The sequence below is a fragment of the Pezoporus flaviventris genome, unplaced genomic scaffold (assembly GCF_033815535.1).
Source record: "Pezoporus flaviventris isolate CSIRO_AGI_PZ_B2104156 unplaced genomic scaffold, CSIRO_AGI_Pfla_v1 ptg000036l, whole genome shotgun sequence".
Classification (NCBI taxonomy): Eukaryota; Metazoa; Chordata; class Aves; order Psittaciformes; family Psittacidae; genus Pezoporus; species Pezoporus flaviventris.
The window spans coordinates 13544539-13562883 of NW_026892584.1; the positions used below are offsets into that span (position 1 = coordinate 13544539).

General features: G+C 39.6%; 2 protein-coding genes across 8 annotated transcripts in view; both read right to left on the reverse strand.

Annotated features, from left to right (window-relative positions):
* Nucleotides 1-6771, reverse strand: part of LRRC56 (leucine rich repeat containing 56) — a 54000-nt gene extending 47229 nt beyond the window's left edge. For all 4 annotated transcript variants that reach the window (XM_061463195.1, XM_061463191.1, XM_061463189.1 and 1 more), the window contains exons 1-2: nt 6717-6771; nt 6067-6233 (exon numbers count right to left, since the gene is read on the reverse strand). In XM_061463195.1, coding sequence (XP_061319179.1) covers nt 6067-6233; nt 6717-6756 — 207 coding nt within the window. In that variant the 5' untranslated portion in view covers nt 6757-6771. The remainder of the gene's footprint in view (nt 1-6066; nt 6234-6716) is intronic.
* Nucleotides 1-17827, reverse strand: part of LOC133274254 (ras association domain-containing protein 8-like) — a 120588-nt gene extending 102761 nt beyond the window's left edge. For all 4 annotated transcript variants that reach the window (XM_061463199.1, XM_061463200.1, XM_061463198.1 and 1 more), the window contains exon 1: nt 17811-17827. The gene's annotated coding sequence lies outside the window, so the exon portion shown is untranslated. The remainder of the gene's footprint in view (nt 1-17810) is intronic.
* Nucleotides 17828-18345: the final 518 nt, after the last annotated feature.

Sequence of the window (18345 nt, forward strand, 5' to 3'; positions counted from 1 at the left end):
CCTAGGGCCATGCCAGGCCTTGGGCAGGCTACTGCCCTAATTCAGAAGTATCCTACTGTGGCCTCAGGTAATGACTGCCTGCCCACAGTTCAAAGGGCTGTTTTGGCAGCCAGGAACAGAATGTCTCTCTGCCTGCCTGCAAGGAATGCTACACACACGAAGGTGCTGTGCCACCTAGGATTTCTTTGCCTGTGAACAGCTGCTCAGCCTCAATGTAGAGCAGACAAAACGTACCATGGATCTGTTCTAGGCAAAGAATTGGATATACTCAGAGTTATTTTACAGCAAAAAGATACTTTGGAAAAAAAAAAAAGGCTGATTGTTGGTGTTCAAAGAGGATTTTGCTTGTCACCCATCTACTGCCTGCCCAGCAAGGTGGGTATCAGTTAGATAGAGAAGGAAGATGTTTTCTGAAGAATCAAACATCAAATCCTTTCTGGCACATGATGTTCAGGAATGTGGCCTGACAGCAAGCATTATACTTCACCTTAAATTTGTTTATTCGAGAAGATAAATTTCCATGGTAAAGCACTGCACAATTCCTTGAAGACGAATACATAAGTAAAACAAGAGCAGATAAAGTTATCTTTGTATTTTTACACCTCCTTCAAAACAGGAGTAAAACTATTTCACAGGAGATCATGCAGAACATATTGGTAAATAATTTAGCCAGTAATTTAAAAAGCAACTCCACGACGGCTCACAAATCATTCCCACCGTGCAAAATGTCTGGCCAACATCTCAGAGGAGACTGTGCACTAGTTTCGAAAGCTTTTCCTCTGACTGACAAGAAAAGCCAGTAAGTATTCTGTAAAGAACAGCAAGTGAAAAATACTTGTGTGCTTGCAAAGCTTTCCAACTGGCAGAACAGTCACCTCGGGATGCTGGGAAACCCAGTTCAAGTCCCACTTGCAACTCTCTGTGAATTCCTTAATTGGTAAATAATATCTGTTCAATTAAAGCTGGTGTACACAACTGTTTTCTTCCCTCTTCCCTAGATTTTTCACATACTTCAAGAAAAGTAGATAGGTTACTGAAGTGCATGTTGTGTGCAGCTGTCAGAGAAGCATTTCCAGCTGCGCATTTATTTTGCTGATCCTGGTTAATTTGGCTAGGACAGGAATTCCTGGGTGGTGAGCTTATTTCCTTTTAACATTACACCTGTATGCAAATACTAGAATCAGGTCCATTCATGCGTTCATTGCTTTTTGCAGGAAATTTATTTTGAATTCCCATCTCTCCCTGCACAAAACCCCTAAAGTTGCTGAAAGTATGACAAAATATTGCTTCTAACAAGAAAGTTACGAGAATGTTAACAAGGTTTTAAGTGATTCCAAGTAAGGGATTTTCAATGAGAGGGAGCAGAACTTCCCTGTGGTCCCACAGGCAATCTTCTTTTCAAAATGGCTAAATGCTGCAGATGCCCATAATTACAATATTTAGCTGTATTTCACTATTTTCTACATATACATACAAATACATTCTTCTCTCAGCTCAGATGAATAGATTAGGTAGGTGTTCAATCTGTGATAAAGAAATCTTCTTGGCTTGTATGAAAAATATAGATGAGGGCAATAATTAAGGAATTTAAGTGGTGGATACATTAGTAAAGATGTCCTTATTCTCATGCCAAAACCCCCAAGTTACACCAACAGATCTGCACGGGTGGGCCCCTGCGTAGTCAGCTCCTCACTGACTCGTGCTGGGGATTCACAGTACTGACACCTTTATTTTAAACCAGCATTAAGGATCTGATGTTGAAAGTTGCTGAGAGTTCTCTTAACTGCCACAAACCTCAGTGGGCAGTGCTGTGTCACCGAACATGTAAAACTCAAGACTAATCTGCTATTTTATGTTAGCTAAGTGGCTTTGACTGTATGCAAATGAAAATCTGGATTTTTCACATAAAGGCATGCAAATGTGTGTGTATACATACAAAGATTTCTGATGTGACAATTTGAACATAAAACATCCGATGTCTAGGTAGCAGGAGGAGCACTAATATAACAACTACAAGCTTTAACTATAGTAAAGGGATTTGTGTTAGTACAAGAACCTAAAAAATAAAAGCTCTGAAACTAAATGAGGCTTTGTAGTTTTTTTCCCCGTTCACAGTATTATGTTTATTACTATCTGCTGCCCTGACCAATCTGATCTAACCTTGAACTTGCTAGCTGTGCTTTGAGCAGAAGATTGAACTGGAACACCTCCAGAGGTCCCTTCAAATCTTTTCAGTTTTATTTTTTAAATGATTATACAATTCTAATAATTCTAATACAGGATTGTGCAGATCCAAATCTGATCAGTTACTTCCATCTCCTGAGTCAATTTAACACAATTTTGCACTTGCTTCCATGATTAACTTTTTTTTTCCCCCTCAAGTCCATTTAGCTTAAAACTAAGAGGAAGACTTTCTGCAAAGGAAAAAAGGAAATGACTGAGTCATTTCAGCAGGAATCCAGTCTGTTGTTCCAGGACCCTCCAAGATTTTCTTGTTCCCCTGAGGATGAGTGCATACCATATGAAATATACCCTAACCTCCTGAGCAACAAAACTAAACACCACTTCCGAACACATGTTCGTAAGTTTAGAAAACATGATTAAATGGAGCAGGATCAATAAATAGTGAAATTGGAATACTACTTCCTTTCTTCTCTAAAGATCACACACAAATGTGATTAGTTTTGATAACGTGACAATATCTGGAAGATCATTTGACCTTGTAAAATGAGTTTATTCTGAGAATTGGAATGCTTTTTGTGGAAGTCAGGAAAAGATCCTTTGCAAATGGCAGGAAGGAGATGGGGGTTAATAGAACAAAAAAATCTGATTCAAGACAGGTGAAGCCCTTAATTTCAGTTCTTCCATGCTTAATGAGGAATCTATGCCACAGCCCTAACAAAGTTAAAAATTATCTGCAATGTACTGCACATTAATAGCCAGTTTTCAGAATAAAGGGGGAATGGTGAATTTGCTCACTCTGGTATTCTGCATCATTTGTCAACATGAATGCACAAAACAAGTATAGGCAGAGCAGGGAGCTGGAAATATTAACTGGCTAAGTACAAATGAAAAAGCCAGAATGCATATTCGTATAGATGAAGATTACACAAAACAACAGAAAATTGACATTGATAATAGCAGAAAGAATAAAAAGAACATCTAATGATACCAACCCTTGCATCAAAAGCTTTTGACCTGTAGCTTGGATGAAGAGTACTGAAATATAAAGGGACATTACATGACATTGCAGCAAGAGAGATGGCAACAAGCAGAAACTACTCAAGATGTGATTAACATAGTGGGAATATGGAATCACACAGGACTTTAAACTGAATCTTCTGCTGAAATGAGGCCACAGAATACCACAAAGCCTGTAGTGAGTGAGCATAAGATTTAAATGAGGTGAGGATCTACAACTGAGAGAAAGAGAACGGGAAAGGGATCAATGGTTTTGTAGGAGCTGTTTAAAGTGCAACAGGATCCAAGGAGGCAAAAAGAAAAAAAAAAGAGGATCAGTTTGAGCCAAACTTTCCTCACTTTGAGGAAAACAAACTGGCAAATGGGAAAAGTAAAAAGAAGGAATGCAAGTATCATACCTTTTACAAAGACCTTAATAATGAGGACTGCTAATGTTTTCACTACTAAATAGACTGCCATATCCCTGGAAAAAAAGGGCAAACGTGCAGGTAGAGATGAGGCCACAGGCTGCAGTTCAAGGTGCCCAGTCTTCACAGATTCTGCACAGCTAGATCTTCTAGCCTCCCTGAGCTTAATCTGAACTGGTAAAGACAGAACACTGCAAGGGCAAGAAGTAAAGCTGAGTATACCTCAGGACAAAAGCATTCCTCAGGAACCTCTATTAGGTATCTAGACATTTGCCTACACAACACTGCAGAACTGGGGCCTATGTCCTTATTTGCATGTAAAAGAATTTTAATTTAATGAGCTTGTACTTTAAAAATGTTAATTTCCTTCTCTGAGCACTTCAGTAAATATAATCAATAACTCCTAAAATACTCACAACTAAAAGACAACCAAGAAGATATTGCAAGTCTATTGATTTAAGCAAAACAACCTTTCAAACCATTTGGTTACTAATGGCATGTGGTTCCTTAAAAAATACGCATGTGAAAACTTGTTTCTGATTAAATGTTTGAAGAGTGTCTCTATTTTTATATTTGTAAATCCAGAGGAAATAAATTTATGGAAGCAGCGGTTTCTATTTGATCAACATAAAGGTCAAAGAATAGATATATTGGATAAGTTATCAAAATAAGCTATAAAAATTGTAAACATTTCTTGACAATGTCATATAATTTTTCCTCTGAGCAGGAAGTATCCCCGCTCTGCCAACACAAATGTTGGGTTCCAGGGCCAGCAAATAGCATCCAGAAAAACAGGTAGGATAGTGGACATCCATTTAAAAGTCTTTTTGAAATGGAATACTGTGCAAATATTAACGTACACAATCCTTAAAGAAGCAAGGTTTGATTAATTCCAAGAGGGTACATATGAACAATAAAGGGGTTTTTTTCCCATTTTAAAAAACAGCCTATAATTATGGGAGAATTTAACTTCTGAACTGCGTTTTAAAAAATATTATTAAATAAAGAACTACAACTTCATAGGATGTGGGTAACATTGCCCTATGTACCCTTACAACTCACTGTGAACTAAAAGCAGCAGAGCTTTTGAAGAAGAATTTCATGCCTATGAAAGAAGTTCCTAAGGGTTTAATTCAGAGATTATTGAAGTCAGAAGGCAGCTCTTTTGGTTACTCTGATGGACTTTGGTTCATGCCCCAAGAAAACAAACTAATCTGAGAGCTTCCCATTGGATTCATACAGCGTATTATAGGCCTCAAACACATTAGACTGGCCAAACTATATGCCAGATTTTAGCAAAAGACAAAGAAGCTGTCAGAGGTTCATATGAGCCAAAGGAAAATGAATGGCAGAGACCATAGTATCATACATCAAATTTCCTCAGAATGCTTTAAATAGACATTCTGCAGAAAATGACTTTTACATTTCCAACCATCTTATAAACACTGGAAACCTTAGCCACTAAGAGTAGTTCTGAGAATAACCTGCTGTCTAATCTACAGCACATAGTTAAAACTGTGACTGATATCTAGATAGGGAGTGGTGTAAAACTGCACCTGGAACGTGCCCCCTGCAGAAGCTAGTGTCTCTGCAATGGATGCACAGAGGATTGTGGTTACAGTGATCATCATTCTGCCTGCTGGGAGCATCTGAACCACAGGCTTGGCCTCAGCTCTTCCTCACTAAGCTCTACACAATTCTCCAACCCAGAAAGCTGCTCTCACCTCTTCCTTCCTTTAGCAAGAATAAATGAGGTTGTTTTCTCAGCCCCTACTCATCCCAAAGGATTTCATCCTTAATTACTCCTGAGCAAATAAAGTACAATATACAACCAAGTATTCCTTCACAAGTATTTCACAAACTGAATTCCTTCATGAAGATTTCAGCATGTTATTCCCTTTCAACAGGCTGCATGCCAAAATCATCTCCCTCCTGTCAAAAAGGAACATGGCTTTCAAATGTGCTTTGAAATTTCACACACTTTGATATATATAGAAAGTACTTCCAGCACTTACAGAATATTTTAATTGGTTTCTTAGGAGGACAGAAGATTTCACTAATTCAGAAAAAAAGTTGTGCTTTTAAAGTTACATTTCCAATCTCCAGAACAATGTTAATGCAAAAGGCTTTTTCTAATGCTAAGATTCAAGGTACATCAGATGGCATTAATGAGATGTGTTTAAATTATTATTATGCTACCCTTACTTTTCTTCATGCTGCTTCCAGAAACCTAACAATAAAGACAGCAGCATTCACGCTGGGAGTACTTTTTATATGAAACAAGGTGAAAGGAGGACAGGCATTTGATAAATTTCCATAAGACAGAATCTATGCAGAAGTCTAACTGTCAGATATGCAACAATCTGCAATCATCACAAAGGCAGCTGGAAAGTTAATACAGCTCTGTATATGCCAGTTTGCCTCTTCTACTTCATTAAAAAGCTGGATATCTACTCACCAGTTTCCTGGGGGAAAGGTATTCCTCCACAAGTAGCTCTCCATCATCTTTAATCAGGGAACTGGGATTTAGGTTGCCTCGCCAACTCAAATCAGTCACCTGGCATGCAGCTGAGTCTGGATGAGAAACCCTGCCAGGATTCCACTTCAGATCCATCTCAGTATACTCTAAATAAAAGAATAACATGTGGTCTGATTTTTTCCTATATTTATTATTTTCCCTTCAGCAAAATCTATTTTGACTCCCACTGCAAGTCAGAAAATGGTCATGGAGATACAGGTTTCTTGAATCAAAAAGAACCCAATGCATTATGTAACATATATCCTTCTTTTTCTTTACCTTCAAGAGCTATTGTAGTCCTACATCTCATTCAGCTTTGAGTGTAAGCTTCTACAGTAACCCATCATTTGCAGTTATACAAAAAGACATACTCCTATGGCTTTCTACAAAGAAGGCAGTCAAGAACAAGCAAACCAGGACACTAGTCCTTTCCAGTCTTCTCTGGAAATAGCACACAGGAAAACTCTGCCAGGCTCTAGGCTGCAAGTGGCAGCACCAAGACATGTCACCACTTCTCTGCAGTTTTGAGCTCTGCCTGTAGGAAGCATGGACAGCAGCAGTCTCTATTTGCTGTCCTAAATTAAACATACCTGCACTGTTACTGGCTGCCCTCTGGATCAGGCAGGCCATGGCTACTGACTTCAAGTTCTGAAGAGAGTCTTGGAGAAAATGCTTCAAGTGAGAATTAAATACAAAGTTGAAGATGAAGCAGTTCAGAAGTGCTCAATCTTCAACTCCCAAAGCTATTACTTTAACAGAAATATTAACAATTAACTTTGAAATATGAAACTAAGTGTATGTACACCCATTAAGAGTCAAAAAGCAAATCAGCTGCACCCGAATGGTACAAGCATTACTATGATTTATACAGCTATTTATTACTACTTGGCAGCAAGGAAGTATCACAGCTGGAAACATTGCTGTAACAGCAACAGGCTAGACTAGAGAAAAGCCTTCTCACTCTGCTGAAGGGACACCTGCAGTTTTCCTCTGCTCTCCACTGTGAAGCAATACTTTTTCTTCATGCTGGAAAAGTAATTAAATAATCAAGCTATCATAATTGGCTGACAAGGCTTCAGTGGTGGCCAGACCCTGAGAATTACCACCTTCCTTACCCCTTGTACTAATAGTTAAATGCAGGAGTGAATTCTGTTAGGTAAAATAGAAGTTCTGACTGTTCAGCTAGTCATCTCTACTTGAGAGGACTGAATGGTTAGCAGGTGAGAGGGGTTTACACCAAACAGACTTCCTGCTCTGACTACTCATGTCCAATCAGAAGTCTTCAATTTTGCACTGCCAAAAAAAATTTCAAAAGACTCGGTACTCTCAGAAAAAAAAAGGCAGCCTTTATCTGAAGAAGAGTAACAACAAAAAATTAATGAGCCACCATATCTCTCCCTGCAGGATCTACTAGCACTGGGAAGAGAGGAACAAAAACCTCACACTCCACATGCTCCTTCTCATTCATTAGGAAAGAGGCAACCCACAGAAAGCAACAACTATTTTTCTCAGATCACTGCAAGCATTCCTACAGGAGTAGCTGACTTCTCAAATGTGCAATGTCTGAGCCACAGCAACATTCAATGCTTAAAAAACATATTCAAGAAGAAATTCTTCAGACATATTACTCCTTTCAGTCTTTCTTAATGGCTTATAAAAGAAATACCATAAAGTGAATTGAGTATTGACCTTTGCAGCTTCTAAAACCTCAACATGTCTATAGTAGTATAAGGACAACTTTCATACTTCTGCCCATTAAGAGGGAAAAGAGTTCTAAAAAACACTGTGTGTCTTAGTTTTTGGGAGAAGCACTACAACCAACCCATAGATTTTTGCTCCTTTTTCCAAAGCATTCTCTAATTTCTCAGATGTTTTCCTCTACATTCTCTGAGCAGATCAGTATGATTTAGTCAGTACACTGAGTTGCAACAGTCATCAGTTGCCCAAGGAAATTCAAGAATCTTACGCGCTATGAAGGTCTTCTAGTGTTGTCTTTATTTTCCTAAAAAAGAATTATTTTGATCAATAATAGACTTGGATTAGAATATTTGCCATATAAATGCTGGATTACTTTGACAGTTGCACAAGACTTGTGCTGTATCCTGTGCAAGTACTGGTGGTTCCTTCTAATTCAAGTGAGGATTGTGATTATCCAGAACTAATCCCGTATGTTTTTGGAGCCAAGTGGAACAATAGTCAGAAATCACTGATGTAATGTGTGAGCGCAAAACATAATGAGGTAACAGCAGGATTGTGTAGATTCAGGCTGTGAAAAGTTGATACACTTTCATAAAACAAATTATTTCAGTCCATCACTATTACATTTCAGAACAGTCTCCAATCTTGTGTTGATATAGCACTTACTTAAGGTTTGACAGGGGGATCAATTTGTGGCTTAATATCTGAGTAACACTTCCAGTTCTATAGTTCCCACTATTGATCTACTGCTTGCAATTAATGTAATGTTGGATTAGTGAGGAGAAAAGTATTTCCATTACAAATTGTCTGGGATCAAATTGAGTTATTGTCAGCAAACAAAACTAATTTCTTTTTCACATGCTTCCATCACTTCAGAACTTTCTCCAGAGAGGAATCTTCTCCTGAACATGGATCAAAATAACATCCTCAAAATGAGGAATACAGAAAAGCTAAGAGTGCAAGATTCCTAGTAGTAAGGTACTCATCTTACATAAAAATACATAAACCTCCGAAATCTGCAGTACTGCGTAGGAGCCTAGCACAACACTTATCCCCCTACAGATACAGGAGCTAGATTGTTCATGTTTATCAGGTCCACCTGACTATTCTGGACAGGTAAAATCATTCCTGTAAAGCCACCTCACCCACTCACTTAAAATGCCAAGAAGCAATGAGAAGTTGTCCTGGTTTAGGCTGGGATAGAGTTAATTTTCTTCCTAACAGCTGGTATAGGGCTGTGTTTGGATTTAGTGTGAGAATAATGCTGATAACACACCAATGTTTTAGTTGTTGCTAAGTAGCACATACCTGATCAAAGGCTTTTCAATCTTTCATGCTGTGCCAGCAAGGAGGGGCACAAGAAGCCAGGAAGAAGCAGAGACAGGACACCTGACTCAAACTAGCCAAGGGGATATTCCATACAACAGCACATTACGCTCAGTGCATAAAATGGGAGGAGTTGGCTAGGAGGGGCCGATCACTGGTCAAGGACAGTCTGGGCATCAGTCAGTGGGTGGTGAGCAATTGTACTGGGTGTCACTGTTGTTTGTTTGGGGGCAGGGGGGTGTTTGTTTTCTCTCTCTCTCTTTGTTATTTCCCTTTCGTTATTATTATTATTAGTGTTTTATACCTTATTTCAGTTATTAAACTGTTCTTATCTCAACAGTTTTCCCAATTCTCACCCCACTGGGTGGGTGGGTGGCTCTGTGTGTGTGTGTGTGAGCAAGCAGCTGCATTGTATTTAGTTGCCAGCTGGGGTCAAACCATGACAAAAATCTATGACTCTGTCAAATGCACAGGACAAGCAATCACTGACCCAAACTAATACCAGCTTCAGTGGGACAGTTTACAGGAACTGGAAAAACTTCATTGTCATAAAAGAGGTCTGAGAAGTCATGAAACTGAAGATATACTCCTGTTGTGGTTTAAACCCTAGCCAGACAGCTTGTTCACTCACTCCCAGTGAGTGGTGTCGGGCTGAGAGCAATCAAGACCCTGCCCCCCCCCCCTCCCCCGGGGCTCTCCCCTTCCCTGCTCCCGGAGGAATGGGGAGGAGGATTGAAAGAGTGCAACTCCCACAGGTTGAGACAAGAACAGTCCAGCAACCAATGTACAACACAAATCACCACCGCTACCACCAATAATAACAATGATAAAGGAAATAACAAGGGAAGAGAATACAACACCTTGCCACCAGCAGACCGATAACTTGCCCCCCCCAGCCCGACCAAGCACCGACCCATACCTCCTCCAACCCCGCAGTCTCCCAGCCCTTCCGGCTCACTCCCAGTTACATCCTGGGCATGACGTGCTGTGGTATGGAATACCTCTTTGGTCAGTTTGGGTCAGGTGTCCTGTCTCTGCTTCCTCCTGGCTTCCCCTCCTCCCTAGCAGAGCATGAGGCTCACAAAGTCCTTGGCCAAACCAAAACATCATTGTTATCAGCTCTGTTCCCAAGCTGAAAGTCAAAACACTGCACTGCACCAGCTACCAAGGAGGAGAAAAATGACTGCTACTGCTGAACCCAGGACAACTCCACAGAGAAGACAGTCACATTGGATATATGTTGGATCTATACTCTCAATGGGAATGGAGATGGCTGCTGAAAGACTTTGTAGGACCAATAAGGATGGAAGCTAACTGCACCGAACAAAAACCTTCAATAAATTCAATGAGAGAACAAAGTAATATCAGTGAGTAGATGAGAATGTCAGGAAAGAAAATGGATTAAAGAACCATGGTGTTTTGTCCTGCATGTGAGCATTGGCAAGAATAAATGAAAGAAATCAACAAATTAGATTTTGCAGGCTTTGTAAACTTTGCAGCCTCTTGCACATGTGGATAACTAGAAGCAGCTAATCAGTGTCTTTATTTCTACAGTTAATCTGCCAACTTTCCCCATCACTGCCACTCTCCTTCCCAAAGCAAGCATGATGATGGTAAGCTATTCAATTCACATACATGTTGTGAAAGTTCATCAAAAACTGCACAACATTGTCAACATATATAGAGTAATACAGCTAATAAAGATTATTATCAAAATTATATGATCCTTGGAACATGTTATTCAAAATCCTGCAGAATACTGTAATTTGCTAGACAGAAATTGGCAGAGCATAGTTATTTGATGTTCTTAGGGTCCAACAAACTGGTAAAACTCCAAGGTTTTCTTTTCCTGCTATAAGATTTATCAAAGAGTCAATGATGGGATCATGTATTCTCATTAAATATTTATTAATATGCATTTCAAATGCAGAAATTGCCAGAAATGTTTGACTTCATATTAATTATGGTTTCTTGAGTCTGGTAAAGACCCTCTGAGTAGTGTGACTAGGCATGATAATTTCTAATGAAGCCAAGACATTACTTAAAGAGCTTGTCCAAGCAAATACATTGCTATTTAAAAATACTGTTACCACTACCACAGAAGGAAAACAAAGAAATCTGGGGTGACTAAGATTTAACAAAAGGTTTGGTTTATAAGTCCCAAGGGAACTATGAATGCCCTTTTAAGTGTAATCTTGTGCAAGTGCACTACAGATAACCTCTTCTGGAAAATAACGCTTTGGGCAGCTGGAATTTATTATGATGTCATCAGGAAACTACCGTTAAAATAATCCACCCCTAATGGCAAAACCAGTTCCTGCTACATTTATGTAATACAAAGCATCCTGCAACATATCAATCTATTTTAGCAGGTGTAATTTCCAAAATTGAAAAATAAAACATCCAACCTGATACCAATGTGAATCTTTTCTGTATAGGACAAAACAATCTTGTTCTAATCTTCTGCTTTGTTAAGCAGAAGGAGGTAATGACTACTTCAGTAACGCTACTTTAATATCAAGGGATCATGTAAACACTATAAAGAGCATATATAAATATTCCACTTGTGTGCCCCACTAAAGAAAAAACAGCTTTTATAAGAATGCTGAAATATCATGATATCCCATCTTCTTTTATCAAAAATTCACTGACTTCAAAGACATTGAATGACTCAAATTCTTACAATGTTTGGTTTATTTAACAGTTCAGCCAATTTGAGGCTTTAGTTCAAGCACCCAAATTTGCAAATATAAAGCATGTGTACCAATTTGTGTTTTGTTATTTAAAGGCCAGAAAGTCCCTTGGTACTATATATAAATCTTACTCTACAGTTGTCATGACCATGATAGGTGAGCCTTGAGATCTATGTCCCACATAGTCCTTGGTGAAAATTCTTGGGAACTAAAGCAACGATGATCCCAAAGAAGAAAATGCATGCTACAAACCCAGACTAGGTTTGAGCCAACATGCTTGAAATAAAAGGTGTTTCATAATCTTAAAAAAAAACCACAGCAGTAATAAATAAAAAGGCACTTCTCCTTTATTTTATCTACAAATTACATGCATTAAAAAATCAGGATATATAATACTTTCCCAAATCCTGCTGAGGAGGTTGTAAGGTGATGAGAAATTCTTTTGATGTGTGCTGGATATGTCTTTAAATTAAATAATTCTGAAGCTAGCTTGCCAAATGTTGTCCAACAGCAGGGTAAAAAGCAGGTCATTCTATTTTATGTGCTATTAGGTGTCAACAAAACAATAGACCAGTGTCCAAACAATTGTGTTTGGTTCTTAGAGTCCTGTGGTGTGAGGGGATCAGTGGCAATTTCTGCCTGGCTACAAACATTCATTGGTACTCTCTGCAGTGCAAGCTTACAGACAGCAGCTGTGAATGAGCATGGATTACCTGAAACCTTTGCAGAAAATGCAAGATGCTACAGACTGAGATGATTTTATTTTCTTATATAGGTGAACTTCCTACTATAAGAAAATATCTCAAATGGCCTTCTGCTGTCTGCCCCCACTCCTTCCTACAATCAGCCTAAGAAAAGTAAAGTAGGGGGATAGCTGGTGAACAGCAGGGGTTATGGAAAAACAGCTCCAAGGTGCCTGTGTTCACTGCTAGAAGGCTGCCAAATGATCTTATCATTTCAGTTAGTGGGACAGGTAAGAATAAGTCTCTCACTACTTTAACTTTGGCAGGCTAGCTAGGGATCAGGAAGCTACATTTGGTTCTTTATGATCACAAGTTTTAATGCAGCAGTGTCCCCCTGTTAAACGAGGGAGAAACAAGGATGCTCTGTTTAAAATCTTCCTGTCCTTACATAGGTATCCTGTCACAGATAGCTTATGCGGAGGTACACAGGAAGCAGCATACCTGTGCTTGTCACAGACATAGATCCTGCCTTAAATGCAGACGTCACTGGAGCAGAAGATCAGGGAAAGTAATTAGTTTAGGCAATTCTAACATTACATTTTCAGCTTTGCTAGAATAAAAAGTACTCAACTATAATGTTATTCTTTTAAACTATTCCCAAGGTACAGATATTAATTTAAACCACAGCACCAGCTTAATGAAGCCTTTTATCAGGAAATGCTTAATATCCTTAGTCTGGGGCCTTACATATGATATTCTAGTCTTACTTCAGAAGACAGAATGTACAGGCAAGTGCATCCTGCCAGGCTGAATTAAGATTTGATCTCATGTTTGATAACCCACAGTTTATCTTAATATCTATTGGATATAACCCAAGCAACTGCTTTTTTTTTTTTTCTAAAACATCAGCCAGGTCATTCATTTACCTTTATTGCATTCAGAAGGCCTAATTCAGCAATTACTTAAATTGCAGGTGCTCTCATGTTACTGTACACATCAAGAAAGGACATGAACAACATCAGGGTTTGCAGAGTTAGTATCTTTTTAAGATCAACAGATACACTTAAGAAAACAAGACAAATTTTAAGGCAATCAAGTCCCTCTTCATGTCATGGGCAGGCATCTATACTTTCCAAGCTCAAAATGTAAATCTAAGTCTGTATCATAGGATTTAGGTCCCCATCTTGAAAAAGACTCACTCATGTGGAGAACTTTGCCTAGAGCAAGTAGAGGGATGAACCAAATACAAGGTTCATCATGCATCTAGCCCAAGACCACTGATATAATGTAAAGTATTATTAAAAACGTTCCCAACAGCCTCCTCCAGATGTGTATTCTTTCACCACAACACCTATGCAAGAGATGGGCCACAAGCAGGTAGAACATCTCTCCACTCTTCATCAGCCATGTTACACGAAGTCCCATAGGTCAAGGCTCACACTTCAGTAAAATTTGCCCAAATTGTACCTTTTTTAGCTTCCAATTTAACTGAGAAGAGTTCAAAATATGAATCCCAGTGTATTATTTCTGAGCCGCTGCTGAAAAAAAAAAAAAAAAAAAAGCAGTCAGCCTACCCACGTGCCCAAGGTGTGCACTGCACATCCTACAACCACTCTGTATGCAAGTCTAAGTGTGTTAAAAGTTACCTTCAGGGAGCTCTCCACTTATGATGCATATTTAACATCTGGAAAAATAATCAATACTGTCTCAGCACATAGCCTGCAATATATATATTTAAACAGTAAGAAGCAAAATTATGAAATCATATTGGGGGGGAGGGGGGATAAAAAAAAAGAATTAATCAAGATTTGAGCAGCTCAGGGCTAATTCATCACCTGAGAAATAATTTCCCTGGGTTAGTGCTTGTGGTTGAGGCCTTTGGATCTATTCTGGTATCACTGTAAAGGTATCTTATTGAACAAAGCTTTTGGAAATGAATAAACTAATTTTTCAACTGATTTGCATAGATTGTATCATATTCCACTCATGGCCACACGGTACAAAATGTTTGAGATTAATCTTCTGTAAGCAACGAGAGCCAAAGAATAAGTTAATATGTCCCACACAGACTCAAGACTTCACACACTTTAAAAAATACTATACACAAGGCAGGGTCAATTCTTGCAAAGATGGGCCAAATAAAAAAAGAAGCTCTCTCTCTCACTGCAAACTTGGTTTTGCTTTAGTGTTACACTAATTATCCTTTCTTGTCACAGGTAAACTCTGCTCACCCTGCACAAATACTGCTTCTAACCTGGCCTTGCTCTCTTTACCAGTGGCAAGAGGCTTTCACATCAGTTTACACTCTCCCATAAAGAAGCTGGATAAATTGCCTGTATACTGGTCTCTCTCCAGCACCTTCCCCCATGTCTCCCACATGCCCAAAGATCTTGCAGGCTCTCCCCATTCATTAGGATAATATGACAGTGCAGCAAAGTTTTCTGAGAGACAGAGAGCTGACTATCTCCCTGCACAGGTGAGCACACTCTCATATCAAGCTTCCAATAGTGCCGGCTGCTCATTCACAGGCCACTCTAACCCATGGACTCAGAGCTAAGTGACAGTACAAAGCTGCAGAATATTAAAACCATGGTTTTGGTCTTCAAAGCATTTTTAGCACCCACCATTTAGAAGTATTGCCAGATTCCAGCTAAGAAAAGGACAGTGAAACCCAGCTACTGGTTGAATTGCTTTTATGAGCCCTTTGAAATCCAAACTTCCGCACAGGATGAAAATGCATCATATGTGGCATTTTTGAGTTTCAAAGTGCTCTGTTGTTCCCAAACAATTTTCAATCCATTTTATTAGGTAATTATCTGATTGAAGCAGGAGATTCCATGGCCTACAAATCCATTTGAAAAGCCATTTTCAACACTGGGATGTTTCCGATTTCCAATGTATTGCTCACATGGGAGACATTGTACAAAAAGAGATTAATTCTAGCTGAACTCATAGGAAAATACTAAACCGTGGAAGATGGCACAAATACTCCCAAAACTTTAGCAAGGGAAGAAAATAACTTTGCAAATTCAAGATAGGCTGCCAATGAGGTTGAATTATAACTGTCCTCCTAGGTCAAGGCAGATGTCCAGCTAGCTACTGCGATCAGAAACAGATGCTTAAAAAATAGGGTCAGAAGTAGCCCAAAGTGACACTTCCCCTGACACACTGTTTAAATTTCTAGCAATCAGCTACTCAGTAACTTCCCAAACCAAAAGGTGTGTTGTGCTCGACAGCTGGGGAGATAATGTAGGGAAGCAATTATTTGTCATGCCTCAAGACATCACAAATAGTCATCCACTGACTAAAGAAACATCAGGAATTTTGTTGGAAATCAGTTTCTAAAAAGAGGAAAGTGCATTTTTATATTTGTTTAAATCGTGGAAGACACTGGCATAGGTTGCTGTGGAGGCTAAAATTATAAATGAAGTCAAAAGGAGTCAGGTAGAATTATGGAGGATTCATCCATATGTCCATGCTATCCATTAATTCATAGCTTTCTTTTGCACCACCACCTTTTTCATCTCCTCTCCTAGCTGAAAAGTCTCATATATTTTGTCCATTTCCTATCTTGTTGTATTTCACAGAAACTATTTCAGACCTGCCATTTACCCTCCAGGATGGTCAAAACTGAACACAAGATTCAAGATAATGGCCAGAGAAACAGTACATGAATTGTCAGTGTTTTCAATTCCTCTTCTTCAAAATTTTAATGCTCTTTGTCTTTTGGCTTGCTGCAAGATAATATTTTCAGAGAACTACCATGGTAGCTTAATGCTCTTTCCCAAACAGCAATAATTTATGTGTAACTCTCCATTCTATATATGTTTGTTTCTTCCACATTCATCACTTTGAACTTGGGTGAGTGCTCTGTTAAAATCAAACAAAAATATACCCAAGCACTACCTATGCTAGTAACTCGGAAAAATATAAACTTGAGATGCAAAAAATGTAAGATAAACAGCCAGCATTACTCTATACTTCAAATACTGCTTCCTGATGTGAGACACTACAATCAAAGAAATTAGTGTCTGCTGAAATACTTTTTTCTTTTTAAATATCAGATAATGTTCCTTTGAACTGGCCAGGGTCCACAGTCTTTTCTTTTAAATACAGCTATATTGGCCTTTATTATAGATGGCATGGCAAATCTGGTCTTCTGATTTGTATAATAGCAAGTACTTATTACAGCAAGTACTATACTACTTATTATAGCAAGTACTTGTAGCCCTAGGTTTTGCTCTCAATTGTTTTTCAAGCCAACATATGAATCTAGCAAATAAAAATTATGCAGATGTAACTAAATTTATTTCTGTTAAAAGTTCATGAATTTTCTGATTTAAAAAAAAACATAAAAATAATGTCTTCAAAATTCCTCCTGAATAGATATTAAACCATTTAAACCAGTGAGAAATGTAGCAATCCCAAATTTGTAGTATATTACATAATGTTACTATTTTGCAGCGCTAAATTATATATGACTTCAAACTCAGACAATAAATGTTGTTTCTTTAAGCTCTCCGAGGAGCTTCAGTTAGATAAGCACATGCTTCATCATCAAAATAATAATATCACTCCAGTTCAGGGCTAAACTCTCATCTGGACTCACATTGAACCAAATTCTGCTTTTATATAGGACCAGGTCCCTTGAGCTGTGTAAGAACAGGTGTGATAACATCCCAGGCCATGAGCCTGTTCTCTCTTCTGTTGGCTGGAGAGTACAACTAAACGAACATATTTAATTGCCCGTAGGCAGACATATCCACGTATCAATCCCTTGAGAAGTCAGACCTACAGGAGCACAGCAATTCTCAATGTTAACACCGAGACAGAGAATGCAAAGGCCACATTCTCTCAACATGAAATACCCAGGGATGCTGATACAGCTTGCAATGGCCCGGGACTATTTATTCATCAGCATTTTCCTCCTCAGAGCTATACCAAAGCACAAAATCTAAATACACTGTTAAACCTATCAGATTCATTGCCACTATCAGTGACACCATAAACAGAGACCCTCAGGTGCTTTCCATCTGTTCACACTCTGGGGGCCTTCAAGCCCTGGGACACATCACTCAGCATGGTCACTCACCACAAAAGCCTTTCTTAAAGACCCTTAAACCTACGTGTGCAAGCGCTGGGTAACAAAGGGGAAACCACCCCTCAGCCAGTCCCTACCACACTCACAAAGCCACCTCCAGGTTGTCTCTCCACCCCAGCCCCGAAAAGCACGACCCCTCTGCACGGGGCTGACTTCTCGTGGCAGGGGGAGGCCGGCACTTACCTGCCGGCCGGGCCCGGGCGGCCGGGGCACACCGAGACCAGCCGTCACCCGGCAACCACTGCCGCGGCGGCGCTCTACCAAGTAGTCTCACTCGGCCCCGCCCACCGAAACAAGCCCCGCCCATCGCCATGGGGCCCCGCCTACAGTCCCAGAGGCCCCGCCTACCACTCCGATGCTCCGCCCACCCCCCCCCCTCCCTGTCTGGAAGACGCGCAGGGCGATAGTTGCAGGGGGAAGAGTTGGAATGTCACCAGCCAAGTGGGGAGAGCAGGGGGGGAGAGCAGTGAGGACAGGAACGGGACGGGAAAGGCAGCAGGGTCTGGGTGGCAAGTGACCATACAGCTGAAGGTGTTGGGGTGGCAGTAGGAGGGGAGTTGAGGGCATCTGAAACGTTCTTTGTGCGCTGACGGATAATTAACCATTGTGCAGAAAGGTGACTCCACACTCCTGTGGTGTGTTGAGGACTGGAAAATACAGCTTGTGGTGTATAACAGGGCTGAGTTCATCAAATGGTTTTGCATTTTTTAAAAATGAG